Genomic DNA, 19,364 nt, shown 5'->3' on the forward strand with positions numbered 1-19,364 from the left:
CTTCAAAAACCATTTGCTCGAGAATTTTAAAAATGGATAATGGATAACCACATCACTCTGGGTGCTTTTATTCTCATCGATACATTGAAAAGAGTGATAGAAGAGTTTTATGTAAAGATATTCTTATTCTGATTCTACTTGAAATTGCATCCTTTGCAACTACTTTAGTTTTATAAAGAAAATTTCAGGTAATGATTTACTGGAGCAAAGGGGTTCACAGGTTTTTAAAATTATTTTATACACCATGTACACAAAAATTTGAGGAGTGTTGCTCCTGGCCTTAATATTTTCCTAGGATACAACATCTTTACCTCTAAGAGGTGATGCAAAACAGATTTTCATCCACTGGGGGACATTAGGACATGCTCCTTGTGGCTGCCTCCCGGCAGAAGGCCCCGGAGCCAGAAGTTAAGACCCACGTTGGATTCCTGTGGCCCAGTGTCCATAGAGGGGAGGAGTTCCTGTGGGCAGGTTCATGCTAGAAATGTTCAGGTTTCTGGAGTGTCTGTGTTTCTTCTTTTACAGAGTGATCTCTGTCCTAAGTATACTTTTCTCACTTAAACTTGAGAAACAGACCATATTATCATAGATTTAGATGCATGTAAGCCAGACTTCAACAGTACGTGAACCGTGAACTTCCAGATGTTCAAGCTGGTTTTAGAAAAGGCAGAGGAACCAGAGATCAAATTGCCAACATCTGTTAGATTATCGAAAAAGCAACAGAGTTCCAGAAAAACCTCTATTTCTGCTTTATTGACTATATCAAAGCCTTTAACTGTGTGGATCACCACAAACTGTGGAAAATTCTTAAAGAGATGACCTGACCTCCCTCTTGAGAAATCTGTATGCAGGTCAAGAAGCAACAGTTAGAACTGGACATGAAACAACAGACTGGTTCTAAATAGGAAAAGGAGTACGTCAAGGCTGTATATTGTCACCCTGCTCATTTAACTTATATGCAGAGTACATCATGAGAAATGCTGGGCTGGAGGGAGCACAAGCTGGAATCAATATTGCTGGGAGAAATATCAATAACCTCAGGTATGCAGATGACACCACCCTTACGGCAGAAAGCGAAAAAGAGCTAAAGAGCCTCTTGAAGAAAGTGAAAGAAGAGAGTGAAAAAGCTGGTTTAAAGCTCAACATTCAGAAAACTAAGATCATGGCATCTGGTCCCATCACTTCATGGGAAATAGATGGCAAAGCAGTGTCAGACTTTCTTTTCTTGGGCTCCAAAATCACTGCAGATGGTGATTGCAGCCATGAAATTAAAAGACGCTTTCTCCTTGGAAGGAAAGTTATGATCAACCTAGATAGGATATTTAAAAGCACAGACATTACTTTGCTAACAAAGGTCCATCTAGTCAAGGCTATGGTTTTTCCAGTAGTCATGTATGGATGTGAGAGTTGGACTATAAAGAAAGCTGTGTGCCGAAGAATTGATGCTTTTGAACTGTGGTGTTGAAGAAGACTCTTGAGAGTCCCTTGGACTGCCAGGAGATCCAACCAGTCCATCCCGAAGGAGATCAGTCTTGGGTGTTCATTGGAAGGACTGGTGTTGAAGCTGAAGCTCCAATATTTTGGCCACCTGATGCGAAGAACTGACTCGTTTGAAAAGACCCTGATGCTGGGAAAGATTGAAGGTGGGAGGAGAAGGGGATGACAGAGGATGAGATGGTTGGATGGCATCACCGACTCAATGGTCATGAGTTTGAGTAGGCTCCGGAAGTTGGTGATGGACAGGGAGGCCTGGCGTGCTGCGATTCATGGGGTCACAAAGAGTCAGACACAACTGAGCGACTAAACTGAATTTTATCAGGAATGTATTAGGGGTACTCACCATTCTTATATTAATATTTGGGCTCAATTTTTAGTTGTATTTTAGCAAGTCACTTTATTGAAGTATGATTAACCTATAAAAGTTGCCACATTGAATGTGTACGACTTAATGAGTTTGTGAATAAGTGTACACATGTGAAACCATGACTTCTATCAGTCTAGTTACATATTTTTTTTTAAGAAAATGGACTCACAGATCCTGTCTTAAAGTACACACAGGTCTGGTTTTATAAATGCACAAGGAGAGATAGAATATCTGCTTGAAAACTAAAAACACTATTTTGAAAAGTGTTTTCAAACTGAACATATTCTTCCAATTTTATCTTTAGTTTTCATTTTCTTCCAAAGTAGAAGTTATCATGGTGCCATTTTGTGATGCAGCTATGAGAGCGGGTTCAGCTGTAGAGATTAAGTATTAAAATAGATTTCTCTTTTCTGAATAGTAAATGCTTATCCCTTCCCAAGGTTTCCTGCAGCAGCCTGTGGGCTCCCTTAGCAGCTTGTAACTTGCTGACGCGGTAGCTTCTTGCTGCAGGAATTGGTTTTATGTGTCCTACTCTTTAATAATGTAAGAGTGGGCCAAAGTCACATCCTGACCCGCGCTGAAACCAGATCTCCTAGTTGTTTATCAGTTGTGATTTCTCTCTTCCATTTTATCAGAGAACATGCCCACCTTTTTGCAGGATAAGCAAATTTATAATTTATAGTTAGTACCTTAACCACACTATTTCCAAACATGGAAGATTCTCACAAGGAAAGCACATTAGTACATGAGGTCTGGTATATTCTGCATATGGCAGTGATTTTTCTTTCTCTTTTTCTAAAGTTTCCTTTGGACTTAAAAACACAATTCCCAGTCTGTTCTTAGATGAGACATGGGAACGGGTGTTCTGGAACTTTCTTAAGGAAGATGCTCTGGTGGGTGCTCTTGTAGGAAGGGTGCTGTCAGCACTGCTCAGGGTCCCTGCGAGGAGAATGCTGGTCCCCTCACTCTAATTGGAAGACAAGTAGAGAGAAGGTCTTTGAAATGACAATGCCCTTCAGCAAAAGGGAGCTTCATAAATGGTGTGAAGCATTCACATGTCGGGGCTCTGTCATCCTGACGTGGTCAGCTAACTCACGTCCAGTTGGCATACGTGCCCCCGGGGCCTGGGACAGGAGAAGGCAGGATTCTCTTCTCAGAGTCCAGGAAACCTCTTCCGGTGTTCAGTGCTGCGATTCTGCTGCTGTGGGCTGTCAGATCCCTTTTGTAATAGCCCAGTTTACAACTCTGCGTGGATTTGCAGGTCCCAGGCCTTGTCAACAGCACAAGGCCCCCGTGGTATAAGTGTTATCCTCAGTGCCTCTTCTGGAGAGAGCTCACCTGCTCCCAGGTGAAGGGGAGGGGCAGCGAGCCCAGCCTGGTCTTCCTCTTTCACCCGCCCGGCAAGGTGCGGGCCATGCTCCTGCAGAGGAGGGCAGGGAGCTGGCCTCTCTTCAGCACCAGGACATGAAGGGATGAAGCTGGGAAGGGCAGTTGGGACACAGGGGACTCTGCCAGAAGAGCATTTTCCATGTAGCAGGCTAACAGTCAGGTTTGGTTTACTTTGATTTACATTTTTACCTAAAGAATACCCTTTTTAAAAAATACTTTATTTTTCAGAGCAGTTTTAAATTCACAGCAAAATTGAGAGGAAGGCAGTGATATTTCTCACACACACCCTGCCCCTGTATACACCCGACTTCCTCCACGATCACAACTCTCACCAGAGTGGTGCATCTCTTCTAACTAATGAACCAGCACGCACACATCATTTCCCCTGAAGTCCATCGTTTACACTAGGGTTCACGCTCCTTGTTGTATGTTCTGTGGGTCTGGACAAATGTATCATGACATGTGTCCACCATTATAGTATGATACAGAGTATTTTCATTGCCTTAAAAATCCTCCCGGAGAAAATTCCTGGGACATAAATCCTTATGTGACATTAACGGGAGGTGAATCTTTTTGAACATATAATACATTTGATTATCCTGGTCCTAATTCACCGTTTCTAGTGACTGCCTCCCGAATGTTTTTGCCTTATTAAGTCATTGCTTGTTTGAGCTAAATCTAAGAGAAGTTTAAAAAAAAAAAAAAAAAACACAGTCATTCTGGTGATGCAGAATGTCATCAAGAGTTTCCAATTACTACTAAGTTTCTTTATGAGAATCTTTCCTACAAGGAAATAGCCTGGTTAAGGGGCTGATCATATATTCTCAACTCCTTGCTTATCCTGTGAAAAGGTGAGGGTATTCTGTACTGAAGCCATGATTTAATCTTTCATAGAAGATGCTATTACTGTTTTGAATTTGGTGCTAAACCAACCATCCTAAGAGACAGGCTCCTTTTGTGGGAGACTGAACAGACTGGGATCCAAACAGACTGAAAAAATGAAAATGATAATTTATTGATTATTGAACTCTTAGCTTTCATGAGACACTGGGAAGAGGACATCCCAGCAAACAGAAGGAAATAAATAGCATTTGCAAAAGGACTAGTTTGTGTAAGAAGGGGAAAGTTTAGTGTTGCTGGAACCTGGATTGAGAAGGGGAGATGCGTGGGCCTGGACTCTAGGGCCGGCCAGCTTCCAGGAGTCTGCTGGCCTGGCTATCCTGTGGTTCCATGTGCCAGTAACAAGATTACACGTGCCGCTGGGAACACACAGGTCCACTCCAGTGCTGGGCAGGTCAGGAGAAAGCTGGTGCGTCAAAGCGTAATTTTAACTTACACGTAGGAAACAGTAGCTGTGCCTTAGAGGTAGCATGCAAATTTCACATGTATTTTTTTTTTTTTAAAGAAGTATAGCCAATTAACAATGTTGTAATAGTTTCAGGTGGACAGTAAAGGAACTCAGTCATACATATACATGTATCTGTTCTCCCCCAGATCACATGCATTTTAAAAGTAAATACTAATGGGCAACTTTAAAGATACCTGGGCTGTGTCCCAGGTCCCCCAGCAGGCGGGTTGACTCGACTACTGAGTGAGCGACAGAAGAAAACCTGCTCCCATGTGACCTGGACACAGGAAGCTCTAGATTCCCAAGTCACATGACCGCCAAGATGGAGGTTAATGATATCGAGGTTGCAGTTAAGAAAAACACAAGTTTTCATGATCGGAACCCAACCAGAATGCACCCCTTGTTGAGATCACCCATCCACGCCTGTCCGGGTACTATCTCATGGCATCTTGTCCATCAGGATAACTGTCAGGCTCCCAGCTTCTGAAATCTCCCTGCAGGTCAAGGTGTTCCAACCAGCAGTGTCTTTTAAACAGTTCTACAAATTGGATGCCTTTGGAGCAGGTAGGCCCCGCCAGTTGGCATGCAGCCCCACTCCTTGTCACATACTCAGGCCCTCTGTAGGCTGGGGCAGCTGCCTGGCTTCTGGTGACATTTAGGTTTTGTGAGGATGGGACCAGCACTCAGATTTGGCTCCTTCGTCCTGACTTGTTCCTGAGGTGCAAGCACCCCTGGTCATTTTACTGCAGTCTTGTAACTCAGCAGTGGCCACAGGGCTGGAAAAGGTCAGTTTTCATTCCAATCCCTAAGAAAGGCAATCCCAAAGAATGCTCAAACTACCCCACAATTGCACTCATCTCACATGCTAGCAAAGTGATGCTCAAAATTCTCCAAGCTACGCTTTAACAGTATGTGAACTGAGAACTTGCAGATATTCAAGTGGGATTTAGAAAGGGCAGAGGAATCAGAGATGAAATTGCCAACATCCGCTGGATCATAGAAAAAGCAAGAGAGTCCCAGAAAAACATCTACTTCTGCTTTATTCACTATGCTAAAGCCTTTGTGTGAATCACAGCACACTGGAAAATTCTTAAAGAGATGGGAATACCAGACCACCTTACTACTGCCTCCTGAGAAACCTGTCAAGAAGCAACAGTTAGAACTGGACATGGAACAATGGACTGGTTCCAAACTAGGAAGGGAGTACATTAAGCCTATATATTGTCACCCTGCTTAATTAACTTATATGCAGAGTACATCATGGGAAATGCCAGGCTGGATGAAGCACAAGCTGAAATCAAGATTACCAGGAGAAATATCAATAACCTCAGATATGCAGATGACACCACCCTTGTGGCAGAAAGCAAAGAGGAACTAAAGAGCCTCTTGAAAGTAAAAGAGGAGAGTGAAAAAGCTGACTTAAAACTCAGCATTCAGAAAACTAAGATCATGGCATCTGGTCCCATCACTTCATGGCAAATAGATAGGGAAACAATGGAAACAGTGAGAGACTTTCTTTTCTTGGGCTCCAAAATCACTACGGATGGTGACTGAAACCATGAAATTAAAAGACTCTTGCTCCTTGGAAGAAAAGCTATGACAAACCTAGGTAGCATATTAAAAAGCAGAGACATTACTTTGCCAACAAAGGTCCGTTTAGTCAAAGCTATGGTTTTTTCAGTAGTCATGAATGGATGTGAGAGTTGGACCATAAAGAAAGCTGAGCACCAAAGAATTGATGCTTTTGAACTATGGTGTTGGAGAAGACTCTTGAGAGTCCCTTGGACTGCAAGGAGGTCCAACCAGCCAATCCTGAAGGGAAGCAGTCCTGAGAACTGATGCTAAAGCTGAAGCTCCAATACTTTGCCCACCTGATGTGAAGAACTGACCCTTTTGAAAAGACCCTGATGTTGGGAAAGATTGAAGATGAGAGGAGAAAGGGATGACAAAGGATGAGATGGTTGGATGGCATCCCTGACTTGATGGACATGAGCTTGAGCAAGCTCTGGGAGCAAGCTCATGGGGACTGGGGTGTTGGACTAGGAAGCCTTGCATGCTGCAGTCTATGGGGTCACAAAGAGGCCGACATGACTGAGCATCTGAACTGAACTGAACTGTTCTCTCAGGCCTCACCTGATAGGCCCAGGACTTAACTGGTCATAAAACGGAATTCTTCCTGGTGACTCCAGCCTCAAACCCAGAGCCCCGCCTCTGATGCATAGACCCTCTCTGGGCAGGCCCACTCACAACTTGTTGTTTCCTGCTTCTGTGTTGCCAGGTGATGCTGCTGAACTGGACTTCTCTGACTCTGTTACACCAGAGCCTCCCTGACTCAGGCCTCCGGCCACCTCCTGGCCTCAGTCCCACAGAAGAAAGTAGACCCGTTCAGCCAGTGTGAGATTTGACATGCAGTGCACACAGATTAAGTTTTTATATTAACACTGTAGCAACTTTAGTGTGGTTTGTACACTTGAGGCTGTGGGACCTATTTATGCAGTCCTTGCCTCGGTACCAAGTGCTCATTTCATGGGGACTGATGGTGCAGTGGTTTTCACTAGGGCCCCAGACCCAGCAGTCTGGGCTTTGCGCTTCAGAACACGTTAGACTTTGAGAACCCTGCTACCATGAGCGCGATGACTCTGCTAGGGGCCAGTGCGCCTGGGCAGGTGCAGGGTCCCCAAGGTGAGTCCAGGGTCTCAGAAGGAAGCTGTCGGATGGCTACAGTAAGCAGTTCAGGGGTCTCTAGCAGCCCGTTCAAGGCCAGCTTTGTGAACTGGATGGACGTGCCCTTTTTCAGAGAAGGAAGAGCCTGCCTCCAGCCAGCCTGATGGAATGGGACGCAGCCTGACTCCCATGTGTCCCACAGACGCCCCGCTCCCCTGGGCCCCACACGTGCTCTGCACCTGGGGGTGTAATGTGGCAAAGGCTCTTCCTTGCTCCGTCCAACCATCCACCAGGATTTCAAAAAGAACTGCACAGGAAACAAGACCAGGTTTTTCTTATTGAAACCACTGACTCATGCAAAGCATTTTTGGGGAAACTCTATGTAATTGAAGAAAGCGGGGAAAACCACTAGACCATTCAGGTATGACCTAAATCAAATCCCTTATGACTATACAGTGGAAGTGAGAAATAGATTTAAGGGACTAGATCTGATAGACAGAGTGCCTGATGAACTATGGACGGAGCTTCATGACATTGTACAGGAGACAGGGATCAAGACCATCCCCATGGAAAAGAAGTACAAAAAAGCAAAATGGATGTCTGAGGAGGCCTTACAAATAACTGTGAAAAAAAGAGAAGCAAAAAGCAAAGGAGAAAAGGAAAGATATACCCATTTGAATGCAGAGTTCAAAAAAATAGCAAGGGGAGATAACAAAGCCTTCCTCAGCAATCAATGCAAAGAAGTAGAGGAAAACAATAAAATGGGAAAGACTAGAGATCTCTTCAAGAAAATTAGAAATACCAAGGGAACATTTCATTGAGCAAAGATGGGCTCAATAAAGGACAGAAATGGTATGGACCTCACAGAAGCAGAAGATATTAAGAAGAGGTGGCAAGAATACACAGAACTATACAAAAAAAATGTTTATGACCCAGATAATCATGATGGTGTGATCACTCACCTAGAGCCAAATATCCTGGAATGTGAAGTCAAGTGGGCCTTAGGAAACATCACTATGAACAAAGTTAGTGGAAGTGATGGAATTCCAGTTGACCTATTTCAAATCCTGAAAGATGATCCTGTGAAAGTACTGCACTCAATATGCCCCACAAATTTGGAAAACTCAGCAGTGGCCATAGGAATGGAAAAGATCAGTTTTCATTCCAATCCCAAAGAAAGGCAATGCCAAAGAATGCTCAAACCACCGCATAATTGCACTCATCTCACACACTAGCAAAGTAGTGCTCAAAACTCTCCAAGCCAGGCTTCAGCAATACATGAACTGTGAACTTCCAGATGTTCAAGCTGGTTTTAGAAAAGGCAAAGGAACCAGAGATCAAATTGCCAACATCTGCTGGATCACCGAAAAAGCAAGAGAGTTCAAGAAAAACCTCTATTTCTGCTTTATTGACTATGCCAAAGCCTTTGACTGTGTGGATCACAATAAACTATGGAAATTTCTAAAAGAGATGGGAATACCAGACCACCTGACCTGCCTCTTGAGAAACCTATATGCAGGTCAGGAAGCAACAGTTAGAACTGGACATGGAACAACAGACTGGTTCCAAATAGGAAAAGGAGTACGTCAAGGCTGTATATTGTCACCCTGCTTATTTAACTTCTATGCAGAGTACATCATGAGAATTGATGGGCTGGATGAATCACATGCTTGAATCAAGATTGCCAGGAGAAATATCAATAACCTTAGATATGCAGATGACACCACCCTTATGGCAGAAAGTGAAGAAGAGCTAAAGAGTCTCTTGATGAAAGTGAAAGAGGAGAGTGAAAAAGTTGGCTTAAAGCTCAACATTCAGAAAACTAAGATCATAACATCTGGTCCCATCACTTCATGGGAAATAGTTGGGGAAGCAGTGGAAACAGTGGCTGACTTTATTTTTCTGGGCTCCAAACTCACTGTAGATGGTGCAGTCATGAAATTAAAGGTGCTTACTCCTTGGAAGGAACGTTATGACCAACCTAGACAGCATTAAAAAGCAAAGACATTACTTTTGTCAACAAAGATCCGTCTAGTCAAGGCTATGGTTTTTTCACTAGTCATGTATGGATGTGAGAGTTTGATTATAAAGAAAGCTGAGCACTGAGGGATTTATGCTTTTGAACTGTGGTGTTGGAGAAGACTCTTGAGAGTCCCTTGGACTGCAAGGAGATCCAACCAGTCCATCCCAAAGGAGATCAATCCTGAGTGTTCATTGGAAGGATTGATGCTGAAGCTGAAACTCCAGTACTTTGGCCACCTGATGTGAAGAACTGACTGATTGGAAAAGACCCTGATGCTGGGAAAGATTGAAGGCAGAAGGAGAAGGGGACGACAGAAAATGAGATGGTTGGATGGCATCACCGACTCAATGGACATGAGTTTGGGTGGATTCCAGGAGTTGGTGTTAGACAGGGAGGCCTGGCATGCTGCGGTTCATGGGGTCGCAAAGAGTCAGACACGACTGAGCAACCGAACTGAACTGAACTGAACTGATGTATTCGTAAAGTAATATTTTTTTAAGAAAAGAATTCGAAAAATTTCATTCACTTTCTAAATTTAAAAATAGAGACAACAAGTGCTGAAAAATAAATTTCATCCCTAAGTTGAGAGCACTTACAATTCATTTGGGAAACAGAGCTTTAAAAGTTGGGAGGAAAAGGATATTTCAGGAGCGATGGAGAGAAACACCAAAGATCTGCCCCATTACCCACCCCCAGCAATGTGCTTTGGGATTACTGGTCCTCTTTTTGACTGCCTTTTAGTCTTCCACCTGATGCGAAGAGCTGACTCATTGGAAAAGACCCTGAAGCTGGGAAAGATTGAAGGCAGGAGGAGAAGGGGACAACAGAGGATGAGATGGCTGGATGGCATCACCGACTCGATGGACATGGGTTAGTGTGGACTCTGGGAGTTGGTGATGGACAGGGAGGCCTGGCATGCTGTGATGCATGGGGTCGCAAAGAGTCGGACACGACTGGGTGACTGAACTGAACTGAACTAGTCTTCCCTTGAACTTGGGACTTAGGATGACAGAGAGGGGAGCAGAGCCTCTGATCGTGGTATCTGTCTTTGTCTTGGCTCAGGCTGCCTTGCACAACATCACAGACAGGGCAGTCTAAACCAAGACATTGATCCCACACAACCTGCAGGCTGAAAGCCCAGGGTCAAGGTGGTGGTGACCGCGGGTGATGTCATCCCTAGTGGATGATGTCATCCTCTTCCTGGTCACAGGCGGCCTCCATTCTCCTCTGTGCTCACACAGCCCCCTCGTGGGTTTGCAGGGATAGCAAACTCTCAATGTCCCATCTTCTAATGACACGAATCCTGTCACATTAGCACCCACTCTTATGACCTCATTTAACCCTGATTGCATCCTTAGAGGTCCCATGTCCAGATACAGTCATACTGGGATTTGGGGAATCAATGTGAATATGGGGGGACATAATTTTATTTATAGGCTCATTTATACCACGTGACCATGAAACCAAGGGGTGTGCTTGGGGTCCTTAGCGATGATTGTCTATTCAGTTTTCTTAATTCACCTGACTCTTGACTTGACCCTCTGGGATCAAGTTTTGACCCTCTGAGAACTAGTTTTCTTGTTTGTAAGACTGCAGAAACTTTAGTGAGCAGTCCCTGAAGCACGCTACTTTAAAAGAGTGTATCTTGGCCTGGGGCAGAGACAGCTCTGAGCGGTAGTAAGAATAATTGTCTCGAGTCCTTGCACTAAACCACTCTGCAGAGGGCTGGGGGCGGACATGCCTGACCCCTCGTCAAAGGGCAGCAGATCAGAGTTGGTGCCAGTCCTCAGGTGGGAGGTGTGGAGGGGAGGCCGGCTCAGGAGGCGATGAGCGTGCAGGAGGAACCAGGCCGCCTCCTCCAGTGTCCGGGAAGTCCTCTCCAAGGCCCAGTGAAGGGCACACATGGGGCCTGGCTAGAAGCTCTCGTCCTCTGCACGTTGAGGTCTGGTACATGCAGATCTGCAAGGACCAGGCAACTTGGTTCCTCCATGACCACGGCCGGGCGTGGCTGCGGTGCTGCGGTACCCTCTTCCTTCCGGGTCTTTCTCCAGGAGCACCAGAGCCCCTGAAAGGCCTGACTAGCTGTTTGGAGTTTGGGGACCTTAAATGCCCGTCGACAGCCACTTTCACAGTGCACAAGGTGCACCCCATTTTCTGAGGACACTGTCCAGAAAAGAGTGGGGTAGAAAGTGTTAACTCAGATCACACTTTACATGAGCCTGGGGAGGAATCACCTGAGTGGGAGGCCCTCCAGGAAACGTGAGAAGAACTGATGCTTTTGGACCCGTGTCCTCGTGTTCACCCCTATACTATGCATCCAGCTCCTTAAATGCAACCCATATCAGTCTGCATTAGGCTGCAATGTCTGTCCGAGAGTCACAGAAAAAGGCTTGCCGGACAGAGGGCTCTCCCAAGTCTGAGCTCCTCTCATGCCCCAAACCTCCTCACTTTCCTGCAGAAACCCTCAGTCCTGGCCTGGGTCCCAGCCCTCGAAAGCAATGCTGTGACCCCTTGGCTGATCAAGTTGAGTTGGTAATGGGCTCTGTGCTCTTGAGACAATTTTAGCACATGCCTTGAACAGGGTGTGGTGGTGCTGAATTTTATGATTATGGTCTTTCTTTCTTTTTCTCTCTTTTTTTTTTTTTTTTGCTTCCCCCTTCACTAAATTTAATGATAAATTTGAGGAAACAGGTCTCCAGCATATAGAGTTTTCTGCTTGGGAATCCCTTCCCTCCCCTCCCCCCCAGGCGTTTTGTTGAGAATTGCTTCCACACTCGAGTGTTGACAATATCCCTGCAGCTTTGTCACCAAGGATGGCAGAAGAGCAAGAGCAGCTGGGTGGGTACTGACCCCCTGATTGTGGAGGAGAGCCAGCCCACCGGCGGGGATGGGCGCATCCAGTTCTTTATCCAGACAACCGAATGCTGCAGCACTCTCCTGCTAGCGCATGCGAGGATAAGTCCTAGATTCTGTTGTTACTAGAAGAGTTCATTCTCTGTGATGGAGAAGCCCCAGAGTGGGTCTGCCTCCTTTCAGGTCAAATTTGTTGTTTCAAACATGTTACCAATTAGTGGATTTGAATAACAGAGGGTTACCTTAGTCGCTTTGGTGTTCTTTGTGGCTTGTCGTCTAAGATTAATTCGACTTTTCTTTGAAAATTTACCCATATTGGTTTATTTGGTGGCAGTAGACTATGGGTGAGGGCTTTCCTGGTGACTCAGATGGTAAATAATCAGCTTGCAATGCAGGAGACCTGGGTCAGGAAGATGCCCTGAAGAAGGGAATGGCTACCTAATCCAGTATTCTTGCCTGAAGAATTCCATGGACAGAGAAGCCTGGCAAGCTACAGGCCATGGGCTGCAAAGAGTCAGACTCGACTGAGTAACTCAGCAGAGTGTCACAGCCGACTGTGAGTGTGGTTGAGAGAGGTGAAGTGACAGTTAGCATCTTATGGGGCCAGGGTGCCAACCCCACCTCCACTTCCCTCATGAAAACCAGGGGAGGGTGGTCCCCCAGCCCTCAGGATGATGAGAATGAGAGGGAACAGTGTCATCTGCACAGACTGGCTCCGGGCTATGGTGGGCACATGGAACACGGTAGATCGTTTTTATAGCATCCTTACAAGTCTCTTTTCCATGCTGACTTTTCATGGAAGTCTCTTTTTCATGGACTTTCGTGTCTTGAAGTCTTTGGTGATGTCACTCTCTGTTTTGATGTATTAAGCTTGTGAGAAAATGATGATTTTTTTCCTGAGGCTTAGGGAACCCAAGCTGACAGCATCATTAGCCAGCACGCCCATCTTCATGGCCCTTGTGAGGGTCAGTGCTGCCCTGGCCCCGCCAAGTGCCCTTTCAGAGTCCTGGGGACCAGTGGGGTGCTGAGTCTCCTAGGTGTGACTCCAGGGTCTCCCGGTTAGAGCATAGGCTGTTACCCAACCCCCTCCTGGACAGTAGGTGGGGGTAAGTATTGTCATGGAGATGGCTGTGTCAACAAGAGCATTGTTGATATTTTTAGTAAGTGGACAGGACACAGCGCACTTTGAAGCTTTGCCTGTGGTGTCAATGTTCAGTTCCATAGCCCTCGAGGTTAGTGACGACCAGATGGTGGCTGGCTGATGGCACTCTGGTGTACCATAAGTCCCAGGTCTGAACACTCCTGCATGCCAGATATCTGGAAAGCTCCACTACGACCTGAAATAATTGCTATGCCAATTCCTGGTTAAGAAATAAGGAAGCTGTGGTACATATACACCATGGAATATTACTCAGCCATTAAAAAGAATTCATTTGAACCAGTTCTAATGAGATGGATAAAACTGGAGCCCATTATACAGAGTGAAGTAAGCCAGAAAGATAAAGACCATTATAGTATACTAATGCATATATATGGAATTTAGAAAGATGGTAACGATAACCCTCTATGCGAGACAGAAAAAGAGACACAGATGTACAGAACAGACCTTTGAACTCTGTGGGAGAAGGCGAGGGTGGGATGTTTCAAGAGAACAGCATCAAAACATGTATATTATCTAGGGTGAAACAGATCACCAGCCCAGGTTGGATGCATGAGACAAGTGCTCAGGCCTGGTGCACTGGGAAGACCCAGAGGGATTGGGTAGAGAGGGAGGTGGGAGGGGGGATCGGGATGGGGAATACATGTAAATCCATGGATGATTCATGTCAATGTATGACAAAAACCACTACAATATTTTAAAGTAATTAGCCTCCAACTAATAAAAATAAATGAAAAAAAAAAAAACTTAGCATTCAAAAACTAAAAAAAAAAAAAAAAAAGAAATAGATCAGAAGACAAGACCTACACTTTTGTGAGGGGTTTATGCCCCACTGCTCAGGAAATGTGTAGGGAAAAAGAGGTCAGCTTGAAATATAAAAGCATTCTGCCAGCTTAATATGAATGATGGAAATGAAATTTCACATTCTTTGGGACAATCCACTCTTTTTTAGCTCCCTTAGTAAATAATGATCTGTGGTAGGGGACATTATAAAAGTTTTTGACATTTCAATAAGGTAATTTTCATTTTCTTTGTCTTTAAAAAGCATACTTTCTAGCTATAAAGAAAGCCATTGTCTTCTTCAACTTAAAATTTTGCTATTTAAGATACACTATATTTGCAAAGAATGAAAATTTTGTACCTTGTGTCCAGAAGTTAATATCATCTGTGCTGATCTTACAGGATTGTGGTCAACTTACTCATGGGCTTAATTAGAAATGCAACTATTTTTCCAGCTATTCTGATTTTGATGGTGTTTTCAGTACTGTGATTTCTTAGTGTTGACTGTATTAAGATATCTCTGTACAGTCATGAATGAGGAATTAACCAGCAGCTGTTTTCTTTCTTTATAAGGATGACCAATTTGCTCCTCTACCCACCAGTAGAGCATTAGTCAGGAGCATTAGTCCTGACCTCTCTCAACCAGCAGAAGGGAGAGTGCAGACATTCCCCATGACCATGGTCTGTTTCTCTTTTCCAGCCATGCAATGATGGATCTACTGGTTGAACTTTGCCTTCAGAACCACCTGAATCCTTCCAACCATGCCCTGGAGATCCGGTCTTCAGAAACCCAACAGCCTTTGAATTTTAAGCCAAATACTTTAGTTGGGACCTTGAATGTGCACACCGTATTTCTGAAAGAAAAAGTTCCTGAAGCGAAGGTTAAGCCTGTTCCCCCTAAGGTGCCTGAGGTCAGTAGCACGGGAGCCCCTGTGTCACATGAGGATGTGGGCAGTTCCCTGGGACCCGGGGTACTGCAGGTGGAGAAGAGGCGGCCACTGGAGTCCCTCCTGTCTAAGTTACACATGCCATGGCTGAGGTTTCCACTTTCATGGTAGGCAAAGTTAGGCCCTAAACGGAGTTTTAGGAGACCTAAGTTCACAGCTTTGAATAATGCGCATTGTGTAACACTGCTCCTTTAGATGTCAAAAACAAAGGACCCACTCTAGAGCAGAGCCATCCATCAAAGCTTTCTGCAAAGATGGAAATGGTCTATAATTCTGCTCCCTGCAAGCTGACAGCCCCTGATTGCATATAGCCACTGAGCATGTGAAATGTAGCTAGGGTGATCAAAAAACTGAGATTTGCATTCCTTAAAGTTAAATGAAATAGCACAAATAGCCAATGTCTACCCTACTGGACTAGTCCTAAAGGTTCCAGTAGAGTTCCGAAGGCCTTCCTCTCCATAGCAGAGATTTGGAATATGTAGAAGATTCTAAGATCTTCTCCGAGAAAGGAACTAGAAGGGGATTCCCTTTTGAAAATTTGATGTTAGAAATACTTATTCCTTGTACTTGGAGAATATTTTATGCATAGGGTTCAGGCTTTTGCATATTGATTAAAGATAACTTCATCTGCTTACTATAATTTTTAATAAGGCTTTTATCCTTTATCTCCAATGAAAAACAATACTATTTCATTCTTTTAGATTATTGAACTATCTCCTAAATTTCCTTATTTTTAAACATGGTACTTTGGCCAACAGGTCGTGTCTTCTAGGTTTAGATAATTAATAACATTGGTGCCATCTCTAGGTGGCTCAATGGCAAAGAATCTGCCTGCCAGTGCAGGAGACACAGGAAACTCAGACTCAGTCCTTGGGTCGAGAAGATCCCCCGGAGAAGGAAATGGCAACGCACTCCAGTATTCTTGCCTGGAAAATTCCATTGACAGAGGAGCCTGGCAGGCTGCAGAGTTGGACACAACTGAGCATGCACACACACACACACGCATATTCTGAGTTTCCCCTAATTCTTCAATTAAAATCAATATTCGAGGAAATTCCTTTTATATTCTGTGGCTTTTCTTACCTTCCTGAACCCTAGCTGCAAATTCCAGGTGCAGGTGAGCCCGGGGTTATATAGGAGTTCAATTTGAGAAGCATGGAAAAGATTCATGGTTCCATCTTTCCTTCTAAAAGTCATGAAACCCTGGCCTCGGATTGGAAGGGAGTGTGAGACCTGTGTCATTCAGTCGGTACTCCTCAGGACTTTAGAACCATGTGGTGACCAGTAAAGACCAAACAGAAGCTGACTCTGCGTGAACCGCAGCCTGCTATAGCTGTTGATGGGCCACTCGATCTGCAGACACTTAGGATCAGCTTTAGTCAGACTGACTTTTCTCTTTCTGATTATAATATCTATCAATATTGTTATATGCCTATTATATTTATACATCTCTATTTTTCTAGCTTAAATATGTGTGTGCAGTGCATATTTATGAAAATTGATTTATATGTTAACATTATAATATATATGAATATATTTATGTGGGTATTTTAGCTTCCTAAATGAAAATTTGATATTGCAACCCCATAGACTATATCACTCCAGGCTTCTCTGTCCATGGAATTCTCCAGGCAAGAATACTGGAGTGGGTAGGTATTCCTTTCTCCAGAGGATCTTCCCAACCCAGGGGTCAAACCCAGGTCTCCTGCATTGTAGGCAGATTCTTTACCATCTGAGCCTATATATTTTTCTAGCTTAAATATATGTGTGTAGTGTATATATACGTCAACATGATACGAGATAGGAATATATTTATCTGGGCATTTTAGCTTCTTTAACAAAAATTTGATGTTTTGTGATGTTTTTTTCCTTATCTTGGATTGTTCACCATAGGTCCAAACTATTTCCCTTTAGAAAATATATTAGTGCCTTGTGCTCGGGTCTGTTTAGAATCCTTGAAAGACAATATATGTGTTAGATTCCAAACTGGGATCCTCTCTGCTGCCCGTTTCCCCCTTTCATTCGCAGTTTGTTCATTAGCAAAAGAGACGGGAAGGGCAATTTATTGTTCTAGACATTTACCATTCCCTATTCAATCTGCTGTTTTCCCCCACAACCCAGTGACTTTTGGAAGACCTTGACCCAAAGGAAATGTTGCCCTGCTCCACTGTAGTGTAAGCAGAGCTGTGGGAAGATGTGCTCATGGAATTCTGCCTGCTGTGTTTTCCAGAAAACGGTGCGTCTAGTGGTGAATTACCTGCGCACGCAGAAGGCGGTGGTGCGCGTGAGCCCCGACGTGCCCCTGCAGAGCCTCCTCCCGGTCATCTGCGCCAAGTGTGAGGTCAGCCCAGAGCACGTGGTGCTCCTCAGGGACAGCGTGGCCGGTGAGGAACTGGAGCTCTCCAAGTCCCTGAGCGAGCTGGGGATACAGGAGCTGTACGCCTGGGACAACAAGCGAGGTGAGGCCTCCTTGGGTCTTCGATGCGGTACCACTGATGCTCTGCCCGTGTGCCCTCACGCAGAGCGATGCGGACGCACGTTTGCACGCATCTCCAATTTGGTCCAAACCAGAGCGGGAGTGGGTGGGAAGTAAAATACACAGATTGTAGTTATACCTCTTACCCCAGTAGTGCATGCTCAGCCGCTTCAGTCATATCTGACTCTTTGAGACCCTATGGACTATGACTCAGCAGGCTCCTCTGTCCATGGGATTCTCCAGGCAAGAATACTGGAGTGCGTTGCCATTTCCTTCTCCATTCTCCCCAGTAGTGAGCATACCCATTACCCCTTGTCTCCTGTGAGCTTCCATGAAATATGTAGAAAGGGGAAAGATGAGAATACTAGGGCTTTTGTTCTGAAAGAACTTCTCAGAAACCACATGTGAACCTTGTTTTCCTGGATTTCCTTTTCAGTTGCCATTAAATACTCCCAAGTCTCACGCATTGCTCATGATCGAGACCAGTTGCAAAATTCCTTCTCACTCGCTGGCTCAGTCACTTCAGTCGTGTCCGACTTTTTGCCTCCCCGTGGACTGTAGCCCTTCAGGCTCCTCTGTCCATGGAATTCTCCAAGCAAGAATACTGGAGTGGGTAGCCATTCCCTTCTCTAGCGGATCCTCCCAACCCAGGGATCGAACCCAGATCTCCTACATTGCAGGCTGATTCTTTACCATCTGAGCCACCAGGGAAGCCCATCTTGGGAGATGTAGAACCTAATACCTGGGAGAAGCATTTAAAACCAATCTCTACATTAAGGAGTGGGCCCAGAGAGACTGTGGTCTTCCGGGAACGTGGGTGAGGCAGCAAGAAGGGAAATCCCCCCAAGTCTCAAGCTCCCTTTTCTGATAACCCACGCAGGACAGGACACGCTGCTGCACCAGCAGAAATAGCTACCCCAGCCCCAAATCTCCCTCTTCTCTGCCTTGGGCACCCTCCCAGGGACCCTTGCCCTATGACCCTGGCAGCCTTCCCAGAAAATAAAGGAGCATCTCCTGGCTTGGGGAGGGTGGTGTGCTGCTCCTGGGGCCAACATCCCTTTTGTCTGGACCGTAGTGTGCCCTGTGGGCCGTGAAATATTTGATTAGCATCCCCGCCATATGCTTCCCTCCCACCCTCCTGGCAGTCAGACATCTGAGTAGAGAAAAGAACATTCCTGTCCATGAGGAGCCCTTTCCTTTGCTCCTCTTGGGTTTTGCCACCTCCCAGCCAGCAGCTGCTTGGGGAAGGGTGACAGCCGTGGGCCGGAGATGTGTCCCAGGCAAGGCCTGCTCTGCCTTGGAAATCCTGGTGGTGGCAGCTGGAGAAGACAGAGGCTTTGCTGCCACCTGCTTCCAGGATGGTGTTTAGCAGCCAGGCGGTGGCAGGATTCTGGGGGATCAAGGTCAGTGATATAGGCCTGCTTTGCACTTGGCCTTTTCCCTTGAGGCACGGATAGCTGCAGGCCTTGTCAGATGCTGCTGAGGTCAAGAAGCCTGTCTTCACTCTCTGCTGCCTGCCTTTTCCAGTTCTTCTGACCAAAACGAAGTCGGAGCCTTCCCTGAGCTGTCGAGGTACCGTCAGCCCAGCGCTGCCCTGCCAGACTGCTCTTTGCATGGCTCTGGGCTGGGACAATGATGCATGGAGTGACTTGAGGGGAGGCAGGGTGACATGCTGGGGGCGTCTGGCCAGGCTGAACTGAGGCTGTGACTTGGTTTCTTGACTCCCTGGTTGGCTAAGAGAACAATGTTCCCTGCGTGAGGATTTGCTGTGTGGTTCTGATTGGTGAGAAAAGAAGGATGTCATTGTAGAAAATGGGCCCTTTATGAACACAGAATTTGAGTGCAGAGCAGACATGGTCCA

General features: G+C 45.4%; 1 protein-coding gene across 5 annotated transcripts in view; it reads left to right on the forward strand.

Moving 5' to 3' along the window:
- COBL (cordon-bleu WH2 repeat protein) overlaps positions 1–19,364 on the forward strand; it is a 308,249-nt gene that overhangs the window by 105,748 nt on the left and 183,137 nt on the right. For all 5 annotated transcript variants that reach the window (XM_061164802.1, XM_061164803.1, XM_061164804.1 and 2 more), the window contains exons 3-4: positions 14,781–14,991; positions 17,258–17,486. In XM_061164802.1, the coding sequence (XP_061020785.1) occupies positions 14,781–14,991; positions 17,258–17,486 (440 nt within the window). The remainder of the gene's footprint in view (positions 1–14,780; positions 14,992–17,257; positions 17,487–19,364) is intronic.

This window comes from Dama dama, chromosome 18, assembly GCF_033118175.1.
Source record: "Dama dama isolate Ldn47 chromosome 18, ASM3311817v1, whole genome shotgun sequence".
In the NCBI taxonomy this organism is placed as follows: domain Eukaryota; kingdom Metazoa; phylum Chordata; class Mammalia; order Artiodactyla; family Cervidae; genus Dama; species Dama dama.